This window comes from Vombatus ursinus, unplaced genomic scaffold (assembly GCF_900497805.2).
Source record: "Vombatus ursinus unplaced genomic scaffold, bare-nosed wombat genome assembly UNPS02009205.1, whole genome shotgun sequence".
Taxonomy (NCBI): Eukaryota; Metazoa; Chordata; class Mammalia; order Diprotodontia; family Vombatidae; genus Vombatus; species Vombatus ursinus.
Genome location: NW_020948983.1, coordinates 37,441,728 through 37,463,808, shown reverse-complemented (window position 1 = coordinate 37,463,808; position 22,081 = coordinate 37,441,728). Strand labels below are relative to the sequence as shown.

Sequence of the window (22,081 nt, the reverse complement as noted above, 5' to 3'; positions counted from 1 at the left end):
CAAGAAATTTATATTCTAATGAATAATTATGAAGTTAGAATAGCAAAACGTAGCATTCATTCTGGATCACAGAATCATAGATCTAGAATTATAATAGAGGTCATCTAGTCCAGTGCTTCTTAAACTGTGGGTCACAACACCAACAAATATTTGGCAACGGTAAATGCTCAAAGACCAAAAAATAACTAAAAATCAAATGCGTAATTAATCCTAGATGTTTCTGGCAGTGCTTGCCTGTGTCGCATCACACAACTGCAGCCTTGGTTCTAAACATACAACAGGCATACTTTGTGTGCTGTCATGCCCACGCAACACCAATGAATGCTGCTAAAACACAAAAAGGGGTTGCAAGTGGAAAAAGTTAAAGAAGCTCTGATCTCTATTCAAACCCTTTCATTTTACAGATGAAGAAAATGAGGTCTTTGGATGCTAAGTTATTTTCTCAAGTTCATACAATACAGAGTGGCCAAAGTAGAATTTGACCTTGGAACCTCCAACTTTAGACTCAGTGGTCTTTCCACAGTACCATGCTGCTTCTTACCTCAGACAGAAACAGAAAAGAAATCAAGGAGGAGAAAATTGGAATGGAGTGCTCCCCTCCTTCTTTTTGAAAGAAAAGCTGACCTTCTTAATTCCCATGTGGCACATTACCAATGAAAAAATTATATAGGAGAAGTGATACAAAGTATGCTGTCAGAGAAATGTATGACTGGAAAAAAAAAAAAAAACAATGAGCCAGTCACAGTTCAAGTTGCTGTTCAGTCATGTCCAACTCTTCATGATATCATTTGGGGTTTTCATGGCAAAGACACTGGAGTGGTTTGCCATTTCCTTTCTAGCTCATTTTGCAGATGAAGAACTGAGGTAAACAGAGTTCAGTGACTTGCCCAGGGTCACATAGCTAGGAAATATCTGAGGCCAGATATGAATTCATGAAGATGAGTCTTTCCCAATTCTAAGCCCAGTATCCACTCCCCTACCTAGCAGGCACAATTAAAGAGAGATCGTTAACCAATAGATAGCCTGCATCCTCTACTGATGTCTGTGTATTGTCAAAAGAAAGCATGGGCAGCCTTTGTACAATAGGTGGACTTTCTGTGTTGGCTTTATGGGAAGATATGTTCAAGCAGGTATGGATGGGTTATGATTTGCATGATTGGAAAGAGTACCCATATAATGTGATCACAAATCTAGAAAACATTAATATCAACACAAAGGTCATTTCTGATGACTGACATGAAGCATCAGCTCCTTTCTAATAAAATGTCTGTTGAGTTCTAATATCTGCTTATTCAAATAACAAAAAGATCCTTTATCAGATAACACATTTTAAATTTTTTGTTCACCAGGCTTATTTGAAGATGCATTCCTTGTGTGCTCAACAAATGCAATGAATGAGTCCTAGAGTCAGGTAATGGTAAAAAAAAAAAAAAAAAAAAAAACAAGGGCCAATTTACCATGCTTTCTGACCAGTCAATTATTTCATTTTGAAAATTCTATACAAAAGAATGCTGATAAAATACTGGTTCTACTACTGAATAAATAGGGGTTATTTGGCTGCTGAAAATTTTCATTGAAATGACTGATCAGATCTCACATGTCTGTTTAAAAATGTCTGACTCAGGTTCTTACAAAATGACAGACTATGATAAACTAGATGATAGTTGGGAGGGAGACAATGAGGCATTGTTTACACAGAAGATTGAGTAACTGGTTGAACAAAAGAGATTCTTGGGTATTTATTGTATGTACAAGTAAGAGCTTTACTGAAGCTTTTGTAATTTTTACGAAGCTCTCTCCAACCAGCTTCATTAACTTGAAGTAAATCAAATCATGCAGAAATCTGGCTCAGCCAGAAAGACAACCCAGGAAAGATACAATATGAAGAAAAACAGACACGGAATTATAAGGTTTAGAATCTTTGGCATTTTTCATAAATATTTCGTTTGAAGATTATTAAATTACAACCTAGAAAAAATACTAAAACTATTAAAGCAAGTCTAGTTTGTTTTCCAACTTAGTTTTATACATATATACAAAACTGCACATACAAAGCTGTGTGTCAACAAAATACATTTTTATAGACTTAAATTTCATTTGAAAAGAGACGATTACATTTAATTCTACATTTTGACAGAATAAGAATTTCTAATTATTTGGGAAAGGATAAATGTTTTGTAACATTATGGAGATGGATAGGCAAACAGGTAGAGATTATTTTCCATTCTAAGATTGCTTTTGCTTCCTGACCTATAGTAGGACTTTAGGACAAATTCTTTTTGTGCATATTACTCATGATCAAAACAGGAATCCTAGATCCAATATTAGAAGGCCAGCCTAAAGAAGTCCATAAATTAAATCCAATAGCATATAAGTTCCTTGAAGGCAGGGGCCATATCTTTTTTTGGTTTTGGTGTGCCCAGTGACTAACATAGTAGCTGGAAGTTGTAGGAGCTTAATAAACGTGTACTGAATTAAGTGAACAAATCTTATTTTTTAGCCATAAATCAATTAATTTTGAAGATTCTTCAAGGATCAATAATCCCACTGTTGTGGGCCTTCTGCTCCATCAGCTCATGTAAGAAATAACAGCTGAAATTTTAGAGGCATTCTGCACCACTGCCTCCCCCTAAAATGTCATCCTTTGTCCAACATAGTGATGAGCGAAAAACATACAGTTTATTCCTAGGCTTATAAGACCTGGACTTATATCATACCTCTGTTAGTGTGTCTCTGAGCCTCCGTTATCTTGACAGCATGATGAGAGGGTTGAACTAGATGGCCTCTGAGATCCTTCTCCCTCTATATCTCAGGTCCTAAACCTTTCTTTCCCTCTTGGTAGAAACTGCCAGAACTAGGGTTTTGCTAACATAGGCCTTAGGAGATTCAGTGTCACCTCCATGTCAGAATAAGGTACTGGAGGAGATCATTAGAAGAGATGCACTTATATAGAGAAATCAAGTACGAGAAGAAATAATTTTAGTCACCAGATACCTAATCTTTTTTGTCCCCTCACTCACATTTTAAAAATCGATTATTTCTAAAATTGTAGTGTTGAGTCTTTTTTGACAAACAAAAGCAAATGATGATAAAAATCAATGAGATAGTATTAGAATGATAAGTGAAAATAAACTCTTTGTAGGTCAGAAGATTGTATTTCTTTAATTTATTCAAATTGGTTGCCTCTGACATGTCCATTGCCAGCAATGGACCTTATGGAGCAACATGGCATCCAGCACCAAGAAGTTGATTGCAACTAGATAATAACTACTAAGACATCATTGAAGCTTCAGCTTTTTTCCCCTTCTGGCCATCATAAGATACATATTTTAAATTATACATTATTTGAAAAGATGATGGGCATCAAATATATTAGAACAAAACCTTTTAAGTGAACAATTATCTAAATGAAGGTGGAAAAAATAGCTCTCAAATCTTAATGGTAAACCTGTTGAAGGAATTTAAAAAGGTCAATGTTTTTTCTGAGTCCAAGAAGTCAGGATGTCCTTGGGCAAACTAGCTATTGGTATTCTTCAATGGGGAAGCCAAAATACTGAAGGTCTCACTCCAGTTCTTCTGAGAATGGAACAATTGTGCACATTCCTCGAATTGCCTCCTCCAATTGGGCTGACCTTCTGTGCAAAAAAACAATGCCAATACTCCATGTGTTCCTACAGGGGGGCAGTTAGGAGAATGTGAAATAAATATGCCCTTCCAGAATGACTATATGGACACTAATGGTTTTAGTGCTGGTCTAAACCAAACCCAAAAAAGAGATGCTGCATTCCAAAGTCGGTATGTGTCCTAGAGAGCACTCCGCTTCTTCCTAAGGGGACTGTGGTTGCTGTATGGTTTCAATTCAGCATACTGCACCTGTAAAAACAAACAGACATGACGTTTGCAGCTAGGTAACTCAAGCTCACTACAGTGTGTGTTAATGGCTCCCCAAGGACAAACCAAGGGAAACTAAGGAAGGTTCAAAAGTAATGAATCATTTTCTAAACACAGGAACATGGGGGATTAATTGCAGGAAGGATTTGAGAAGTCATGCATCATTTCATGAAACCAAAATATTAAAAGCAGATTTTTCTAATGAGATGCATGGATTTCTACCTGCTCTCAGCACTACAAGATTATTTTTGTGTGTGCCAGCATTGACCTATAAGTAAGTTTAAGAACAGTCTCTGGGGGATTTGCAAAGCACGTGTGTCTAAGTGTACAGCAGGACAACTTCTTCAGAATTATTCATTCTTAAATGACCATCTCAAAATTTGAAAAATATCAGCAAATTACACATATTTATTTTTGCTCAAAGGGAAAAAGTGCCAAATCTGATACTGGTTCCAAGAATTATATTTACTTCTGTCTAAAATGAATTCCGTTTACAGTGTAATGGCTAAAACACATGTGATAAATATGACCATGGTAGAATCTCTAGTGGCCAACTGTCTATTGTATAATTGAAAAGTACTCCCAGTGAAGCACTGAGATTCTTACTCGTGGTACAGTATATCTTCCCTTAATCCTCTTTTTTCTCTCACTGTACTTGTGCCAGCAACAAACTGGTCTTAATGCTTTGAGCATCCATCTTTAGTTTGCATGCAGATAAGTCACTGAACAGTTTTGATGAGAATTTCAACTACTGGGAAGACTACAGAATTGGACTCACAAGTACCTACATGAGTGATGATGAGCCATGAGTACAAAGTGGTCCAAAGCAGTAGTTCTGAGATATGCATGGTGGAATGGCTTTAATTATGATATTGTATTACATGCCACATGTGCTCAGTATTTTTAGTGTTCATGCCAAACTCCCTTAGGATGGTATATTCTATCTCACAGATTCTAGCAACACTCCCTCACAAGAAAATAAATGAAAAAAGCATCTACTTCCTTAGAGGATTCAGGGATGATCCCTAAGGAGGACAGATCCATTTAGGGGAATGGCATAAATAAAAATCTCAAATATTACACAAATAGGAATTGGGCTATCTTTACCTTGAAATGTAAATGTCAAAGGACAAACTAACAGCACATTGAACACACACTGATCAAATAATAGTGGAAAATGAATAAGAATAACCAAGGAGCTCTTTCCTCAATTTACAAACACTTTAAAGGAGTCTACAGGCTTTTGAAGTTATGATTTTATGTAAATATGCCTGAGGGTATATTGACAATTATTTTATAATCTCTCACAGATTAGAAACAAGATCTGATTTTAGGTTCTTTCAGATAATGGCTCATTTGTTTGATTACTTCCCTTAAATTTACCACAAAATGTCTCCCTAAGCACCAACCTTCTACCTCCTATTTGTTCTGCACCTGTGATAGCTCCCATTAAAAAATAAAATGCAAATTATAAAAAAAAACAAAATAAAAAAAACATACTGCCTCTTCTCTAGGACTCTGGCAGGTTAGAAGAAGGAATAACCAATCAAGTAAGACTAGTTATGTACAATATCTTACTTGGATTTTTTATCTCAACAAATTTGGGAAAAGAGAATGTTACCAGATTAAATGATAACCATCTGCTAATACTGTTTTTTATTGATCTTGAGTCTTTCTATTCAGTTCCTTAGTCTGTCCTTATTAGAAGTAAATGGGGCTTAGAATTGAACAGATTCAAGAGACTTGGTTTCTAGTCTCATCTCTCTCATGAATCTCATGTTTCCTTGACTTTGCTTCATCTCTTCAGACCTCAGTTTCCTCATCTAGAACGTAGTAGCAAGGTTAGACTAGATGATGTCTATGCTCTTTCCTAACTCTAACATTTTCTATGACTGTGGATTCCTAGGTTTGCAGAAGAAAAATATGAGAGTTTATCCTACCAAGCAGATAATCGTGGCAAGCAGAAAATGAAAAGAATAATCCCCCTCCTCCCAACATCTCTTCATCTGGAAGTTGGAAAAAATAAGTAAAACCTCCCCAGGCGTTGTATCTCTGTCTCTGTCACTTACTGAGTGTATTTTATCCCCTTCAGGGAAGCCAGAGAGCAAAAAGGTGAGAAAAACATTGCTCGGTGGCCTCTCGGTGTGAGTTCCAGATCATTTTTAAGCAGCTCTTTTTCAGGATAATTTTCCACAATCATCTTATGCTTTTGACAAAGGTTTTGTAGCTGCCTCCCCTGCTATCCATCTCCCTTTATGGATTTTCTGATTTCTTATCTCTGTTATTCAAAAAGCTCGCGCATTGTATTCTTCCTTCACAGTGGCGGGCAATGCTACTGCTGCCTGATGCCCCTGTTGGTGGTGGTCATTCATTACTTACCTTTTGAACATCAGATGGTACCCTGGAGAGGAAATCTAGTAGCTCATTATTGTCGATGGCATAGGGATTTCTAAGCTTCTTAGTAAATTTATTTATGCCTAAAAAAAAAAAAACAAACCCAGAAACACAGGGCCTTTTTTATTTTTTATATTTTTGCAAACTCTCTTGGCCAAGTGGTGGTGATGAGAGTGGGGGTGGGGAGGGAAATTCACAAGTAAAAATTAGTGTGAAAACAATTACTAGACCTCAAGTCATGCACATGTTGCTGTCATGTGGAATCATTCACAAATGCCTTTTTTTGGAGGAAGGAAGGGGAGAAAGAGAGAAAAAGAACTCAGCTTGCTTTAGTTGTGAAAATCCCATTACAGCCTCAGCAGCAGGGTAGAAGGTACACAAGCGGAAACTGTGGAGCTCATGTGCTTTTTTGGAATATACTGATTAACAGCCTATTCTGCTATGAAAACAAATGTCCCAGAAGGGAAAAGGCCTTTATTAGCCCAAACATGTTCCTGCCTGATGGCTTTAGACAAAATGTATTGGAGAGGAGGTTAGGGAGGCAGGGAGAGAAGGGAAAGGAGAAGGAGAGGGGTTTTTTTGTTTGTTTGTTTGGCTTCTTTGTTTTTTTTTCTAAATCTACCCCCATCCCACTCTTCTTCCCCTCAATAATTTTCCCAGGTTCCTTTTGCTATAGAACAGAACTTGACACATCAACTATGCAAGAAACTATGAAAAGTTATTATTGGAAAATTATCTTAATGTGGTTACAAATTTCATTTATCGACTACTGTAATATCACTTCTAGTTTTCTCAGCAGTGAAGTGAATGTTAATTTAGGATTTGGATGATGATAATTAGAAGGTGGAATCAACATTTAAGATGTCAATATGCTGCAAACTCCCACAGAGGTGTCTATAACTTATGTCAACAAGCAAGTTCAGACTGAGCCTTCCCTGTATGTGTGTTTTCTCCCATAGGAGATGTAAACTCCACAACCTATTGTCATCATTTCTCTCTGTTCTCAGAATGTATCTGGCTCAATGTATGACCAATGGCTCTTAAGCTATCGTATTTTCACCATATGTCATCTCCATTTGTTATAAATATGATTTTTTTTAAAAGGACAAATTCTAGTTAGTCTTCAAAGCTTTGTCATAGGATCCTTGTTTAACATGGGTCATATCTGAAGGCTCTGTCAGTCTCAATGACGCTGAGTGGATGCATAGTTTATATGTACTCAGTCTTATACAAAGAATCAGAAATAACATTTGTCTATTGAACTTTTTCCACACAGGTGAAAGGTTTGACGTTTTCTTATTGCATTAAATATCGTTTCACTTTCATCTCCAGTTCTGGTTTCCTCCATGTTATTATCCCCCATACTGCCAACCTCCATTTATGCTGAAAGGGAGATTAACAACTGCTTTACTACCCTAGAGCTAATAGGAACTGACCATTGTCCAGAAATACAGGATCATGTGGTGGTTTGACAGTAAAAGGCTGCTCAGTAATGGTACCCTTTTCCTTGACAAAAGGCTGTTCCCACCAGGGCTTTTTTTCCCCTCTACCCCCAGAGAAAAATTCATGCTTCTAGCTAAAATTTCTCCATAGCTTCTTTAAACGAAAATACACTCAACTATGCTAGTCTGAAGAAATTTAATTGTGGGCTTTTTTGGCAAAAGAAAACAGACAAGGGAAAACGATGAAGGGAGACAAAGACGTATTGAGAAAAGATATATCTTCTATTGTTAATTATATATAGTGTGCGCATCTGGAGTCTTTACAATGAACAGCAAGGCAAGGATAATATCACAACCGATCAAAACATTGCATTCTTAGTGACTGAGAAGATTATAAACCTGAACAGCAGCTCAAATGTACCAATAAAGGCAGAAGTTGTCCACAATGTACTGAAGCTGTCTGAAGTAAACTGAAAAGCTTAGTTAGAATAAAGAATTATATGAAGATCAAACATTTCAAAAGCACACCTTAGTTTATAAGGTTTTGTGGGCTTAATTTTTTTTTTTAGTCACATACAATTTTCTTCAGTATGAGGCCAAGGCTAAGAAACCCAGGAGTCATCTTGAATCAAGAAAGGCAAATGATACAGTGATGAGCAAACCCTTTAAACAATATAAGGAATGAGGATAAGCTATGGAAATTAAAAAGTGCTCCCAATGCCTAGTCCAGATGGAAACAGGGTCCCACTGTAAGCATGCAGTTTGAATATTTTAGCAGAATAACAAAGAGCATAGGAATGTCTAATGTAGCGATTCACTCTGCTGGGAAACTAGCAAATGAACAATACTGAAAGGGTTTACAAGACTATGAAAGTTGGTTGATGGAAAGAACTCAACTAAAGGAAGTATATGAAGCCTTTTTTTTTTTTTAAGGAAGGAGTCCGAGTAGAAAAAAAAGAACCAGATCCTCTGTAGTCTACCTTCAGACCACCCCTGGGTATAACTTTATATCACTATTTTTGTAAGTGTTATTGGCAAGTATAGTCCTAGTTACAAATACACAGGGGCCCACTCTTGCCCTGGAAGAGTAGAATTAGCTCAACCTAGGGAATTGAGAATCTAAGGTCATATATGATGACAAATAAAAGAATCGGGTTATTACTTTCTGGAAGGGAGACAGAGGGAGAAAGAGACAGAAAGAGAGAGAGAGAGAGACAGAGATCGAGAGAGAGAGAGAGAGAGAGAGAGATTTGCTACCATGAAGGTTCCCAGGATGTGTTGCTTACTGAACGCCTAAATCCAAAAAAATTCAAAGTAAAAAATTATTTGAGAGGACAAATTCTTTGCATATAATATGGACACAAATGTTATTATCAGGTCTAAGGCTATGTTAATTTAAAAGAATGCAGAGTTTTGGACAGGAAAATAGAGATAAAGGACAGGATTTCTTTCAGTCCTCCCTGGTATGGGAAGGGATTATTAGGAAGACACCATGAGTTATCTTTCAAATTCACGAGTGATGCTGCTCCCCATTTTTCAGCTTCCTTGACCATGGGATGTGATATTCACATAAAAAAATTAGCCTAATGTTTTTAGGAATAGACTGGCTAATGAAGAAAGGAAGATGTTAAACTATGTTCTGTATCATTCTAGTTTGTGAGTTTGCTTTCAATTCAAAATTTTAGATTATTAGTAAGATATATTTTGTTGGCAATAAGGAAACTGAGATGACTACAAGCTGACATGGGATCTTTCAGATGACCATTCTAATCTCAGCTTGTCTAAACTCATTTCCTTTCACACACTGATTAAATTGATTCATCATATCATCTATCATGCTTTAGATATAATATCCCTGAATTTTGGGAAGGATTTTGGTAGAGTGTCTAATAGTGCGAAGCAAACAAGTGGGCTGGATGGTAATACAGCTTTGTAAATTACATAAATTAATCGGCAGGATCATGTTGGAATTTCAGGTCTGATATTTACTATGTATAGCAACTGACCTTGCACAAATCTAGGCTTCAATTTCTCTGTAAAGTGGACTAGATTTTAAAGTTTCCTTCAGATCTAAATCTTATGACTATAGAACCAAGGAATTATGATTAATGTCACATTGCCACAGAAATCTGTTCTTGATCTTAATATGTTCAACATTTTTGTCAATGTTCAAAGCACATAGTTGCTCATCAAATATGAAGATGACAAAAAGTTTGGAGGCATAGAAAAACAGAATCTAGATCTCACAATATTGAAATGGGCTAGAGATGATAAGCCAAATCTAATAAGATAAAATTTGATGCTTATAAATAAAAGTCTACTTTTGGATCAGAAGAATCATCTCCCCAGGGAGTAGGGGAGAGGAGAGAAAAACTAGTTAGATAATAGTTTAGGTGAAAAAAAGAGACGGGTGTTTTTGTAGATTGCAAGTTCAATGAATCAATAATATGATGAGGCAGCCAAAAAAAGCTAATACTAATGTTAGCTGAATTAACGTAATCATAGACTCTATAATGATGGAGGTTGGCCCTGTCAGTTGGGTCACATATGGATTATTGTGTTCAGTTTTGAGAATAGTATTTTAGAAGGGACATTGACAAGCTGGGATATACTTAGAGGAGAGTGACCAGATGGTAAAGGGACTTGAAACTATGCCACATGGAAGGAATTGGGTAGTGTTAGCCCAGATAAGAGATATCTTTATTGGGCTAGAGGTGGGGATATAAGATTTGTTTTCAAATATCTAAAGAGCTTTTGAATTTTGCTTAACACCAGAAGGCAAACCTAGGAGTCATGAGTTGCTGAGAGGTATCTTTGGGTTCAAGATAAGGAAAATCCTCAGAATTAAATTTGTCCGCAACAGTAATGGTCTGCCTTGAGAAGGACTGAGTTCACCATCTACACAGGTCTTCAAGGAGAAGCTAGATGATCATTTTCATGGAATCTCATTGAGGGGATTCCCATTCACATAAAGGGTGGATTATAAGATCCCCAAAATCCTTTCCAACTGTAAGAGTCTATAATTCTATATTTTAGCTCAGTTCAAACTATTTGAGAGTCTACTACATTCAAGGTAGTATGGTGGATGCTGAGGGAGACGCAAAGATAAATAAAACAAGATCCTGGCTACCTTTTTTTCCTACTGAATACTCTCTCCTCTCTGGAGTTGGAAGAGATCTCAGTGGACATCTAATGGAACATGTAGATCCTGAGAGGATTTCTGTATCCAGTGCAATGGATCACTCAGAGCCTGAGTATTCAGATTTAAAAAAAAAAAGCACTTTACTACACACTCCATCACCCACAGGGAAATGTAGCCTACAAGGAGATAAAAGCATATCACAAGGAGGTTTAAATGAGGTCTTAGTCACATTTCTTGATCCATAGAGTCATCCTTATATGCTCTTTACCAGAATGGCCCACAGCTAGCTATTAGGTCAGTCTACTTAGGGACAAAGTTAACTCAAACTGCCCTTGTCTGTTCCCCAAAGTCTTGGCTCAAAATAACCCTAGGTATAGATGCAGAACTGGGGAGGTTAACTCAAGCTAGCACAGGTTCTGCCCCCCACCATCAGAACTGAAAGAAATCTTCACTATAACATATCTAAGATTTGATCACTTAGCTTATGCTTCAAGACTTTCAATAAAGAAAAAAAAACACATTCTACTTTTGGACAGCTTTGTTAGCGTTTCTTGACATCAAGTCTAAATTTTCATCATTGGAGAAAAAGAATCAAAGGACAATGACAGCACCTTGTAATTATGTGGTGGGAGGAGGAAGTAAGGGTTATCAACGAAAGAAAAAGAAAATGGTCAGTCAGAAACATAGAAGAATCAAGAAAGTTCTTTAAGAAAGATGAGTTCTAGAAAAAAGAATAGAAATAGTAAGTTATTGTAAGACAGAAAATTCAAACAAAAGAAAAAAGCTAAAAGACAACATATGCTACTTTGATAAACTATGTAACAATCATAGCTATCACTTGATTGGTCTAACTAAAACAGTAAAGACAAATTTTTATGTCCAAATGCACAATTAGGAGAGTTTAGACAATTCAGAACAGGTGGGCTTTCCTTGCAGAAAGGTAATACATACCAAGAAAAATAGATTACTCTTTTCTCTTTTAGTCAAATCTCTTTTTTTGTCATGTAGGTTTTTGTCTTGTAACTGTACTATGTATGATATATATGTATATATACACATATACACACATACACACACATAAATAAACTTTTTTCTTTGCAGCATTCATAAGTAGGAGGTAGAGAAAGTGCCTACTTTGTCATTTTGTTGGTCCCATGACCCATAAACACCTCACTCACATTTAAAAAGAATGTAGTAAGAATTTATCATATGTGTTGCACTATACTGGGAAAAAGATGAAGTGTACAAAGGAAGAACAACAGGATATGTTTCTGTCCTCAAGAAATTTACAATTTAACAAGGTAAAAAATGTATCACGTAATGAATAGTGAGACCAAATTTCCTGGGTGATTTCCAGAAATCAGCTTATTATTATAGACATAATGGAAAATGTTTATATATTGTACATCATACTAGAGTAAATACTGTGTGAATCTTACACAATAGAATGGTCTAACCTTCAAAATGAGGGGGGAGAGTCCTAGCAGGGTACTTAATTATCATTTTGAACATGCATGGAAGGCTAGAAGTTTCCTGAAAAAATAATATTGAAGTAATTTTTTTTTCTTTTCATTAAAAATTAAGGGAAAAAAGAATAACCCAGGTGATATAAAATTTAAAAAAACAGTTTTCAAAAATTCTGGCAAATTAAACATTATATAAATTGCAAGCTAAAATTAAAGAGATCAGGTTACTGAATTACAATTAAGATACTTTTGCAAAGCATGAGTACTACTATCAAAATAATTTAATTTTCTGTTCCAGCATAGTAGGCCTAAAAGAATGAGAGAAAGCAGTTGATAACCTATTTCAAAGCTTGTGATTTTTGTCCTAAACAATGTAATCAATAAAGGATAAAAACATATATTAAAGGACTGCACAGCGATCAAGGGATCAATATCAATATCTTGTGTTATAACCAAAAGTCCTATGGTCCTTCTACAGTATTCAATGATAACAATATAAGTTCAAGTTAAACCAAATTGAAGGGAGGAGTAGCCCAGACCTTGAAAAATATATATTTATATATATTTTTGGCGAGACAATTGGGGTTAAGTGACTTGCCCAGGGTCACACAGCTAGTAAGTGTCAAGTGTCTGGTCTAAGGTTGAATTTGAACTCAGGTCCTCCTGACTTCAGGGCTGGTGGTCTATCCACTGTGCCACCTAGCTGCCCCCTAAAAATGTATTTCAAGTGATTTTGGTAAATGTGAGAAGAGAAGCAGAAAGAATTAGGGTCAATAAGAACAAATGGTAGCTAAGCTTCCTTGGGTAGAAAAACATATAAATGAAAAATTGCAAGGGGCTAGCCATGTACAAGTGTGGCATAAATAGAGAATGGATAAGTAAGACAAAATTTAATCAGTCCCCCTAATAGTCTCTCCAAAAGCCCATATTTTCATTTCTTTCAAATCTAAACAAAATTTCATTTTAAGAATTTTATCTGAGTTCTATACATATTCCTTTATAACAAAGTGGTGGATTTATCAGCTTTTGCTGAACTCTTGCTCCTTCTTAGAAAAAAAGGTTCCATGTCTTAGACACTATTGCTTCCCAGAGGACACTGTCCCATCTGTATGGCTTTTCTCAAAGTCATCGAGTCTGAAGAACATCAAAAGTGGCAAGAGACTAGATAGCAGCGAGAGCCATCGGATTTTGGCATTGAGAAGTCGTGACTGATAGAGTCCCAATGAAAAAGGTTCAGTTAGAAATTTGGGTCAAGGCTCAAAAGATCTTTCAAAGTTAACCAGCTTCCCCAACACACTCAAAAAAAAAAAATCCTGCAGTGAGTTTTCTTCATATCACATCAGAACACAGAGCCTAACCAGAGGCTATGCCGAGTGCTATTTATTCCCAAGAGTACTAAATCATAACCGTTACCAAGAGCATTAAAAACAGTGCTAAAATTTCCTATATATTTGCCATTTCTGTTTCTAAAAAAGAAAAAAAAATCAGTAGAGCCATACAGAGATACAATAGTGTCTCTTTTTTCTCTTCCCATAGTTTCCCCATCTTTGAGGCCTTAGTTAGGGAGGCATAGATTATTTCTTTAAATGCTTTTGGATTTATAGACTGTGTTAGTTTATTTTTTTTTCTTCAGAGAGAGATGAAGTGTTGGGAAAACCTTTAGAAGGGTTCAGATTTACTTTTATATTATATAGATGGCACATTTTAGGTGTTCATTCAATATATGAACAACTGAGTTTCTTACAAAGATGCACAAGCTCAGCTGTATTTTATTCTAGGGTATTTATAACTGTGAAAATTCAAAGGGACAAAGCATAAGCAATCATATATATATATATATACACATATATATTTGTTCAACATTATGCAAGACGTGTATCAATACACACACACACATATACACACTCACACAATGATCTTCTGGGCAAATGATCATTTCAAGGAGGTCCTGGATTATTTTTTTTTATTTGAGGTGATTTGTGTAATCTTGTATTTAATTGTCAACAATAGCACAGTTAAATTTTGTACTCCATACTTTACCACATGAGTTAATTGTATTGTTTCCTAAACTCAATGAGAGAAGAACCAAGCAGAACTTACCCCATATTAAAATGATGTAGCGCAGTGGTATGAAGTACAACATAATGGTGGCTGCAGCCAGTGCTAAACAGGCCAGTCCAGAGAGGAATGGGACTGTCCAGTTAAATGTGCTGTAGAAAAATAAGGAACTTAATAAAGACGTTTCTGAAATATTTGGTATCACATTAAATTAATCTTGAAATATCAATCTATCATGTATCTATTAAGTACTTAACTATATGCCAAGCCCTGTCTATTTGAGATCCACACAAACTTGAAATCTCCTTTGAAGCAACTGAAAGAGATGCTTTTCTGAAAAGCCAAGGGGACACTTAGAAAGATGATTGTCAGAATATTGGTAGCTTTATATTTATAAAACTGTCCATTCAAAAGAGCATGCTTTGACCATAATGGTAATTATCCTAGAAAAAAGTTTCCATCAGCTCTTAGTAAGCCTTAAAGCTAGGATGGAATGCACTGTCTTTGAAGGTTTAAGGATAGGTCTGCCTTGACGTCAGGGCTTAGTAAAGATTCATTTCCTGGGATCTCTTCTGGTTCATTATTTTTGTTTCTATTTTAGTTTTCTATTTTTGGAAATAAATACTGAGGAACAGGTATATTCATATGATCATTTAACATTCTATATCAAGTACTTTTCATATTTAGAGCTCCAAATATCTACTCATAAGAGAGACCTAAAAACTTCAATTGGGAGTGAGAGTATTTGGCTGAATACTATTCCATCTTCAATACATACTTCCAATAGAATAAATAACTTTATAACCTTCACAAGTGTATGACTGGGACATTGTCTTTTCCATTGACTAGATCTCCTTCCACAATTATAATGGATAGAAGCAGAAATGTTGGTTACAGAGAAAGGCATCACAAGAGTCTGAATGTATCAGGGAATATTTCTTACCATTTTTGGCGAAACATGTTTTGTAGAAAGAACCATAGATGACATCATCATTTTTCTGGTTACCCAGACACAGAAAGCTAGTCTGATTTTCTCCTTCCTAACTGAATTCCCATATCTACTTTCAGTCACCAAAGTCCTATGGTGCTACAAATTCTTCCTCCTTAAAATCTCTTATGTCAATTCTCTTTCTTTCTATTCCCAATTTACACATTATGTCTGTCCCTCATTGGCCTTCTTACCACTAATTTCTCTCTATACAATCCTTGCAGATCAATCTTTCTAAAAGACTTCAGTAATGACAATGAGGATAAGAATATTTACACATAATCACTTTAGAGTTTGCAAAATGCTTTACATGTGATTTCATTTGGACCTCAAAATAACCTTGTGAGGGAACATCCTATTACATCTCAGGAATCTGAGACTCACAGAAATCATGTGATTTGCCTGGGGTCATACAGCCAGCAAGTATCAAAAGTAGGACTGTAATTCTTACTCTTATTCTAGTACTCTAGCCTCTATGGCATATTTCTTCAAGTTAATCCTTTATTTAAAAGCCTGAACAAATTGCTTAACCTCTGCCTGCCCCAGTTTCCTCAGCTGTAAAATGTTGATAATAATAGTACCTAGTTCCTAGGGTTGTTGTGAGGATAAAATGAGAAAATATCTGTAAAGTGCTTTGCATACCTTAAAGTGTTATATAAATGCTATTGTTATTATATTACTGTCATGAAATATTCTTCACTGCCAATAGCATGATGCTTAAATTCCTTAGCCTAAAACTCAAGGTTATCTGTTCTATGTTTCTAATATACCTTTCCAAACTCATCTTCCACTATTCTGAATAGAATTTCTCTATACCAGAACTGTCTATTGATTACTGTTAGACATATCTTACATATACTGATAGAGTCTTTGTATAAGTTTTGACCAGCTGAAACACCAGGGAGTTCCATCCATGCTTATCAAATTCCTACTTACTTTGAAGGCCTAGCTCAAGTCATGTCTGCTCTACCACACCATCCTCAACCACCCCTATTGACAATGATAACTTTTTCTGTTGTATTCTGGCAGCACTTGTCTGTCCCAATATTTTTTATACTTGTTTGTCTTAAACCATGACTATTTATGTATGGTTATACTTATGTGTATGTGAATGTAGTATAATCTTTGAGTTCCAATTAAAAGTCAGAGACAGTGTCTTTGACTTTCTGTATTCTCCATCTTGGCTAGCAGTACACTTTACTATGATAAGATAGAATTTAGAAATAACTCTGCTTTTGAATTCAAAGACTGGGGTTCAGGTTTCAGCTCTGGCTTCTGGAATGTGGCAATGAAGTAGTATTGTGGCCCAAACATTGGAAGCAGAGTTTGAACTCATGTCTTCATGTTTCTAAGTCCAATACCTTGACCACTGTACCATCAGCAACTATAACCAGACAGTAGAGATACAAGGGCAAAAATGAAATAGTCTCTCTCCTGAAGGAGTTTATAATTCACTATTATTTATTAAACATCTATTCATAAAGATGTGTTCAAATATATAAATATATATATATATGTATATACATACATACACACACACACACATACACACACACACATATATATATATATATATATATATATACATAGTGTTTTAAAGTTATAAAATCACTAGCTGTTGACCCTGGACAAGTCACTTAATCTTTATTTGCCTCAGTTTCCTTAATTGTAAAATGGAGATAATAACAACACCTACCTCACAGGGATATTGTAAAGATGAAATTAAATAAAATACATAAAATACTCTGGAAACCTTAAGATGTTATATAAATGCTAGTTATTATGTACTAGATGTTTAACACATACTTGTTGATTGAGACATTATATAATACAACTAAAATACCAGGGATCAAATGAAAATTCAACACGTTATAAATTTGTGTCATGACTATAATGTAATGACATGAAGGGTCTAAAGTATCTCTGATATTACATATAACTAGAAGTATACATATACAAAAAGCTTTTATACTCCAAAGATTTTGCTTAAATCAGTTGATCTATCAGTTGCAGAAAAGTTGGGTGAAACTTTTCCTGGTTCATGAACACCAAATTACAATGGAATTCCAATGAAGTTACATATGACATCCCACTTTAATGCACAAAGGCTCTTTAAGGTCATTATTATCAAAATGAATAGCAAATGAATTAATAGTAGCAGAGCTTTAGAAGCCTTCCTGTATTGCAGCTGGTCAGAACAGTACCCTGTTCATGGATTGGAATATATGTCTCAGACATAACCACCACAGCTGCACAGGCAGGGTAGAATCTCAAAGACCTTGTAAATTTTTGTTAAATCATTCTTCTGTCTTCCTCTTAAAAAAGTCTTTCCTCTGTTTCAATCGTTCAGTGGACATATTTGCTCATGGAAGCTTTTAAAACAATTAGAGCCTCTTAGCCACCTACATGATGGTGCTCCTTCTATACCATCACCACTTTATTGTTTTACCTACTACTAGTGCTTCTGTGAAGTAAAATATTTCCGAGGCTAATTCCAATGCATATTAGTCAGTATTGCTTTTGTCCCTAACAAAAGACAAAGAAGATAATTCATAATGCATTTGAGTAGAAATCCTACTTTTCTTAAAATTCTTCTCTTAAGTCATAACCAATTGAATAGTGTATGATTCAATAGGGACCAAATAAATTAAAATAAAATTTATCTCCAATCCCCAAAAGGTACTTATTATGGTAATAGAAAAATGAGACTATTTATATACATTTATCTGAAAAAGATAATTATAAAGCAGTAGAAAAATATATTCATAATTTGAATGTTTTGTTGCAGGTGAAGAATAACTATAACAGCTAAAATTAAATATAGTATTTTATGGTTTACAAGTAATTTTCTAAAAGCAATCATAAAAGGTATTTAGTTCAACTATTAGCATCTTTATTTTATAGATGAAGACATTGAATTTCATTGAGAGTTCCCCAGGTCACAAGGTTGGTAAGAGCCAGAGAGCCAGAATTTAGGCCCACAACCTCTGATTCAAATTTAACACTTCCTCTATTCTATCACCTTTACTTTCAGGGAAAGAAAAAAAAAAACTCCCTCTATCAAGGCAGGTTAGCACCAGCTCTGGGACCAGAAGATTTAAAAAGCAGCCTGGGGCACTGGGAAGTTAAATGATTATCAGGAGTAAGACTTAAATCTAAGTGTTCTTGATGCCAAGGCTAGTTCTCTGTTCACTCCACTCCACTGTCTCTAGGCTACTTTGACTTCTGACTTAACAAACATTTGCCAAATTATGTGTACTCTAATGAGCAAAATAACAACTCCTATTTTTCATTTTCATATTTTATATTATCATTTCCCAAGTAGCTTCTTCAGGTAGAAAGGATGTTGAGGTCACTGTTTTGTTTTTTTTGTTTTTTGGTTGTTTTTTTTTTTTTTTTTTTTTTTGCTGTCAGAATCAATTTCACACCCATATGTATTCATAGCCAAGACCAGAAGCTATGGCTACTATTTAGCAGCAAGCACTCAGCACTGTATGTCATGAAGAATAGTGTGGCTGATATACCTTTGTTTTTGAAAAAGAAATAGGCATGTGCTATTAAGGGAAAGAAAACCCTCCCATTCAGTCAACAAGCATTTATTAAGTGCTTATGGTGTGCCATACACTTTGCTAGGCACTGGGAATACAAATACAGTCTATTCAAGTGAAGATTAGATTGAGCATGATTCTCAGAGTAGAAAAAAATAATAATAGTCAGGAACTATAGAATCAGAAGCAAAATAACTTTTTTACTTATTCCTCTAACCGAGTCAGATTCAAACAGAAGTAGATCCTTATATATATTGATTTTAAAAAACCACAAGTTAACATTATTTATGTTGTATTATATTTTTATTTATTTTATTAACATTTCCCAATTAACATTTAATTTAATTGGGAGTTTTTCAGGGCACATGTTTTGCAGTCCCCTTGCCTTTTGAAACAAGTTTGACATCTGTGCTCTAACTCAGAACATTTAGTATAAGAAGCAAATTTGCTTCTTGTGTCACTTGTAAGTGAGTTAAGAGGTTGTGAGGCATGCACCCTTCTAGTCACAGGCCATCAAAAGTCAAATTGGACTTATAAAAAACAAAATTTCTCTTACATTTAACTGACTATTTTCTGCAGCATATTTGTGTCACGTTGTCTTGGCCCTTAACCATTTGAACAGGTTATTTTATAACACTTACTTTTTAATACGTTCTCCAAAAGATGCCATTTCCTCCAAGACATTTTGAACAGTAGTAATAATGTCTTGGACCATGTAGATTCTTTCAATTAAACCTTTTTTCTCAGATTCCTATAGAGAGAGAGAAAAAAAAACATTTTACACATTTATATTACTTCATACTTACGATAGAGTAAAATGAATCAGACAAGGATTTTTTTAATCTTGTTATTATTCTTTTTTAAAATTAATTTACTTATTTTTAGTTTTCAACATTCACTTCCATAAAATTTTGAGTTCCAAATTTTCTCCCCCTCCTTTCCCTTCCCTCTCAAGATGGCATGCAATCTGATATAGGTGCTACATATATATTCATATTAAACATATTTTCACATTAGTGATATTGTAAAGAAGAATTAGATCCAATGAGAGGAACCACAAGAAAGAAGAAACAAAACAAAACAAAATAAAAAGAGAGCAAATAGTATCCTTCAATGTACATTCAGACTCCATAGTTCTTTTTCTGAACTTGGTACCATTTTCCATCGTGAGTCTTTCGTAGTTCAGACAAGGATTCTTTAACAAACTATATAAATACACACACATACATATATGAATACAGGCATAATATAGGTATACATATATGTATACCTATACATATATGTAATATACTATATATATATTTTTTATGTAGCTTAGTAAAGCTGTCTCACTTTGAGATCACCTCTACATATCTATTGTCTTTTTATATTGTACCATCAAATCTCACTGCTAATCAGTAGGATTAGTTAATACGAGGTCATTCTAGTATAACAAATTTGGTCAAATATTAGGGAACTGTATAGAAGAGACTTATGAGAAATTATAGTTTATTAGATAATCTTTTATGGTCAGTAAGTTAATTCATTTAACGTTATTTAATGTCAGCGGCTACATGAGGTAAGGAGAACCTCAAACAACAACCAATTAAGACATTTCAAATAGTTTCAAAGCCAAAAATTTAAACAATGTGGGGTTTCTTCTCAGTATGTGTCATAGAGTTATAAATAAAGGCCAAAGAGATCTCAGGCCATCTAGTCTAAACTCCTTAGTTTGTGCAGAAAGACAGTGAGACCCATAAGGGATGACTATGGTCACACAGGTAACTATCAATGGCAACATTTGAACCCAGGGCCTCTGATTCCAGGGCTAGTATTCTTTCCACTGTGTCTCACTGTCTTCTGAATTTTGTGTTTAATATTAAAGTAGTTTGGGCTCCTAGATCAATTAATGTCCAGAAATATGTTAGTGGAAAATAGTTGTGGAAAACCAACAAGAAATTAAAACATTGCCAAGAATAATTCATAGTAATAGTGATTAGACTTTATGATATCTGAGCCATCCTCTAATTCAATGATTTTATTATTGACAAAAATGGATAATCCCATATAAGGAAGCTTAACAGTTGATCTCTTCTTTATAGAATCTAAAGCAATGTGGTATCTATTCCACTAATCTTCCATGTCTTTTTCAAACTGAATGGAATTTTGCTAATGGTATAACTATCGCTTTACTTAGAAAATACCTATTGCTAAATCACTAAGTGAGTTGGCTGTATTCATAAATAATAAGGGTTTTAATTAACATTTTAAAAATTAGCCAGATGATGGGGAAAGGAGAAAAAGTTCCAATATAGCAACCATTATATATAACTGGAAATAAAATGTCTTGTATTCTAATAATCATAGAATCATAAATTTAGATCTGGAAGGGACTTTACATGCCAGCTAATTCAACCTTACATTTTATGGATGAACAAATTGAGAGCCAGATAAGCAAAGTGAGTTGTTCAAAAATCACTCAAATAGTAAATGACAGAGCTGGGATTTAAACCCAGGTCCTCTAACTACAAATCCAATGTTCTTTCATTATATCATGCTGCTGTATTCTTGTCCCACAAAGCACACACATTGTAACAGGTTTATAACGAGTGTTCTTTTAACTAACTTTTGCATGTGTGTGTCATCATGGTCACCAGATGCAATGTCCACAGTACAAGAGAACACAATACTCTTTCTGAAATTTGGAACTCATACTGAAATTTGGAGGCCACAGTAGAATTGTATCAAAAGTGAATTTTGAGACCAGGATGGTATTCAGATTATTCCATTCAGATCATAGAAGAGTCAATCTCCTCAGCTTCATCCCATTTCAGGCCCAGGTGTAGTGGAGAGCTACTATATCACTCTTATGTAGCTTCTGCCAAAGGAATCTACAATTTAAGAAAAGTTTAACTTTGCTATGAGACATATTGTTAATATATATGAGATACATATTGTTTCTCTATGTCATAACTTGGATCTGTGGCAAGGGGTTTGAAGAGACAGATGACGGTTCACTTCTACCTTCCCTGGGTAAGAATATGCTGCAGTTCCCAGCAATACTACAATAACTCCAATTTTAGTTGTTTCTACTATTTTCCCATACTTTATATGAGAAGTGAAGCTCATTATTTCCTCCTTTGTACTACTCTAATGACTCTGACAATTTTATA

At 35.0% G+C, this 22,081-nt stretch overlaps 1 protein-coding gene across 4 annotated transcripts in view; it reads right to left on the bottom strand.

Moving 5' to 3' along the window:
- Nucleotides 1-1,428: 1,428 nt before the first annotated feature.
- Nucleotides 1,429-22,081, bottom strand: part of MCTP2 (multiple C2 and transmembrane domain containing 2) — a 215,893-nt gene continuing 195,240 nt past the window's right edge. For all 4 annotated transcript variants that reach the window (XM_027852162.1, XM_027852163.1, XM_027852164.1 and 1 more), the window contains 4 exons: nucleotides 19,571-19,680; nucleotides 14,436-14,545; nucleotides 6,271-6,368; nucleotides 1,429-3,873 (listed from right to left, as the gene is read on the bottom strand). In XM_027852162.1, coding sequence (XP_027707963.1) covers nucleotides 3,805-3,873; nucleotides 6,271-6,368; nucleotides 14,436-14,545; nucleotides 19,571-19,680 — 387 coding nt within the window. In that variant the 3' untranslated portion in view covers nucleotides 1,429-3,804. The remainder of the gene's footprint in view (nucleotides 3,874-6,270; nucleotides 6,369-14,435; nucleotides 14,546-19,570; nucleotides 19,681-22,081) is intronic.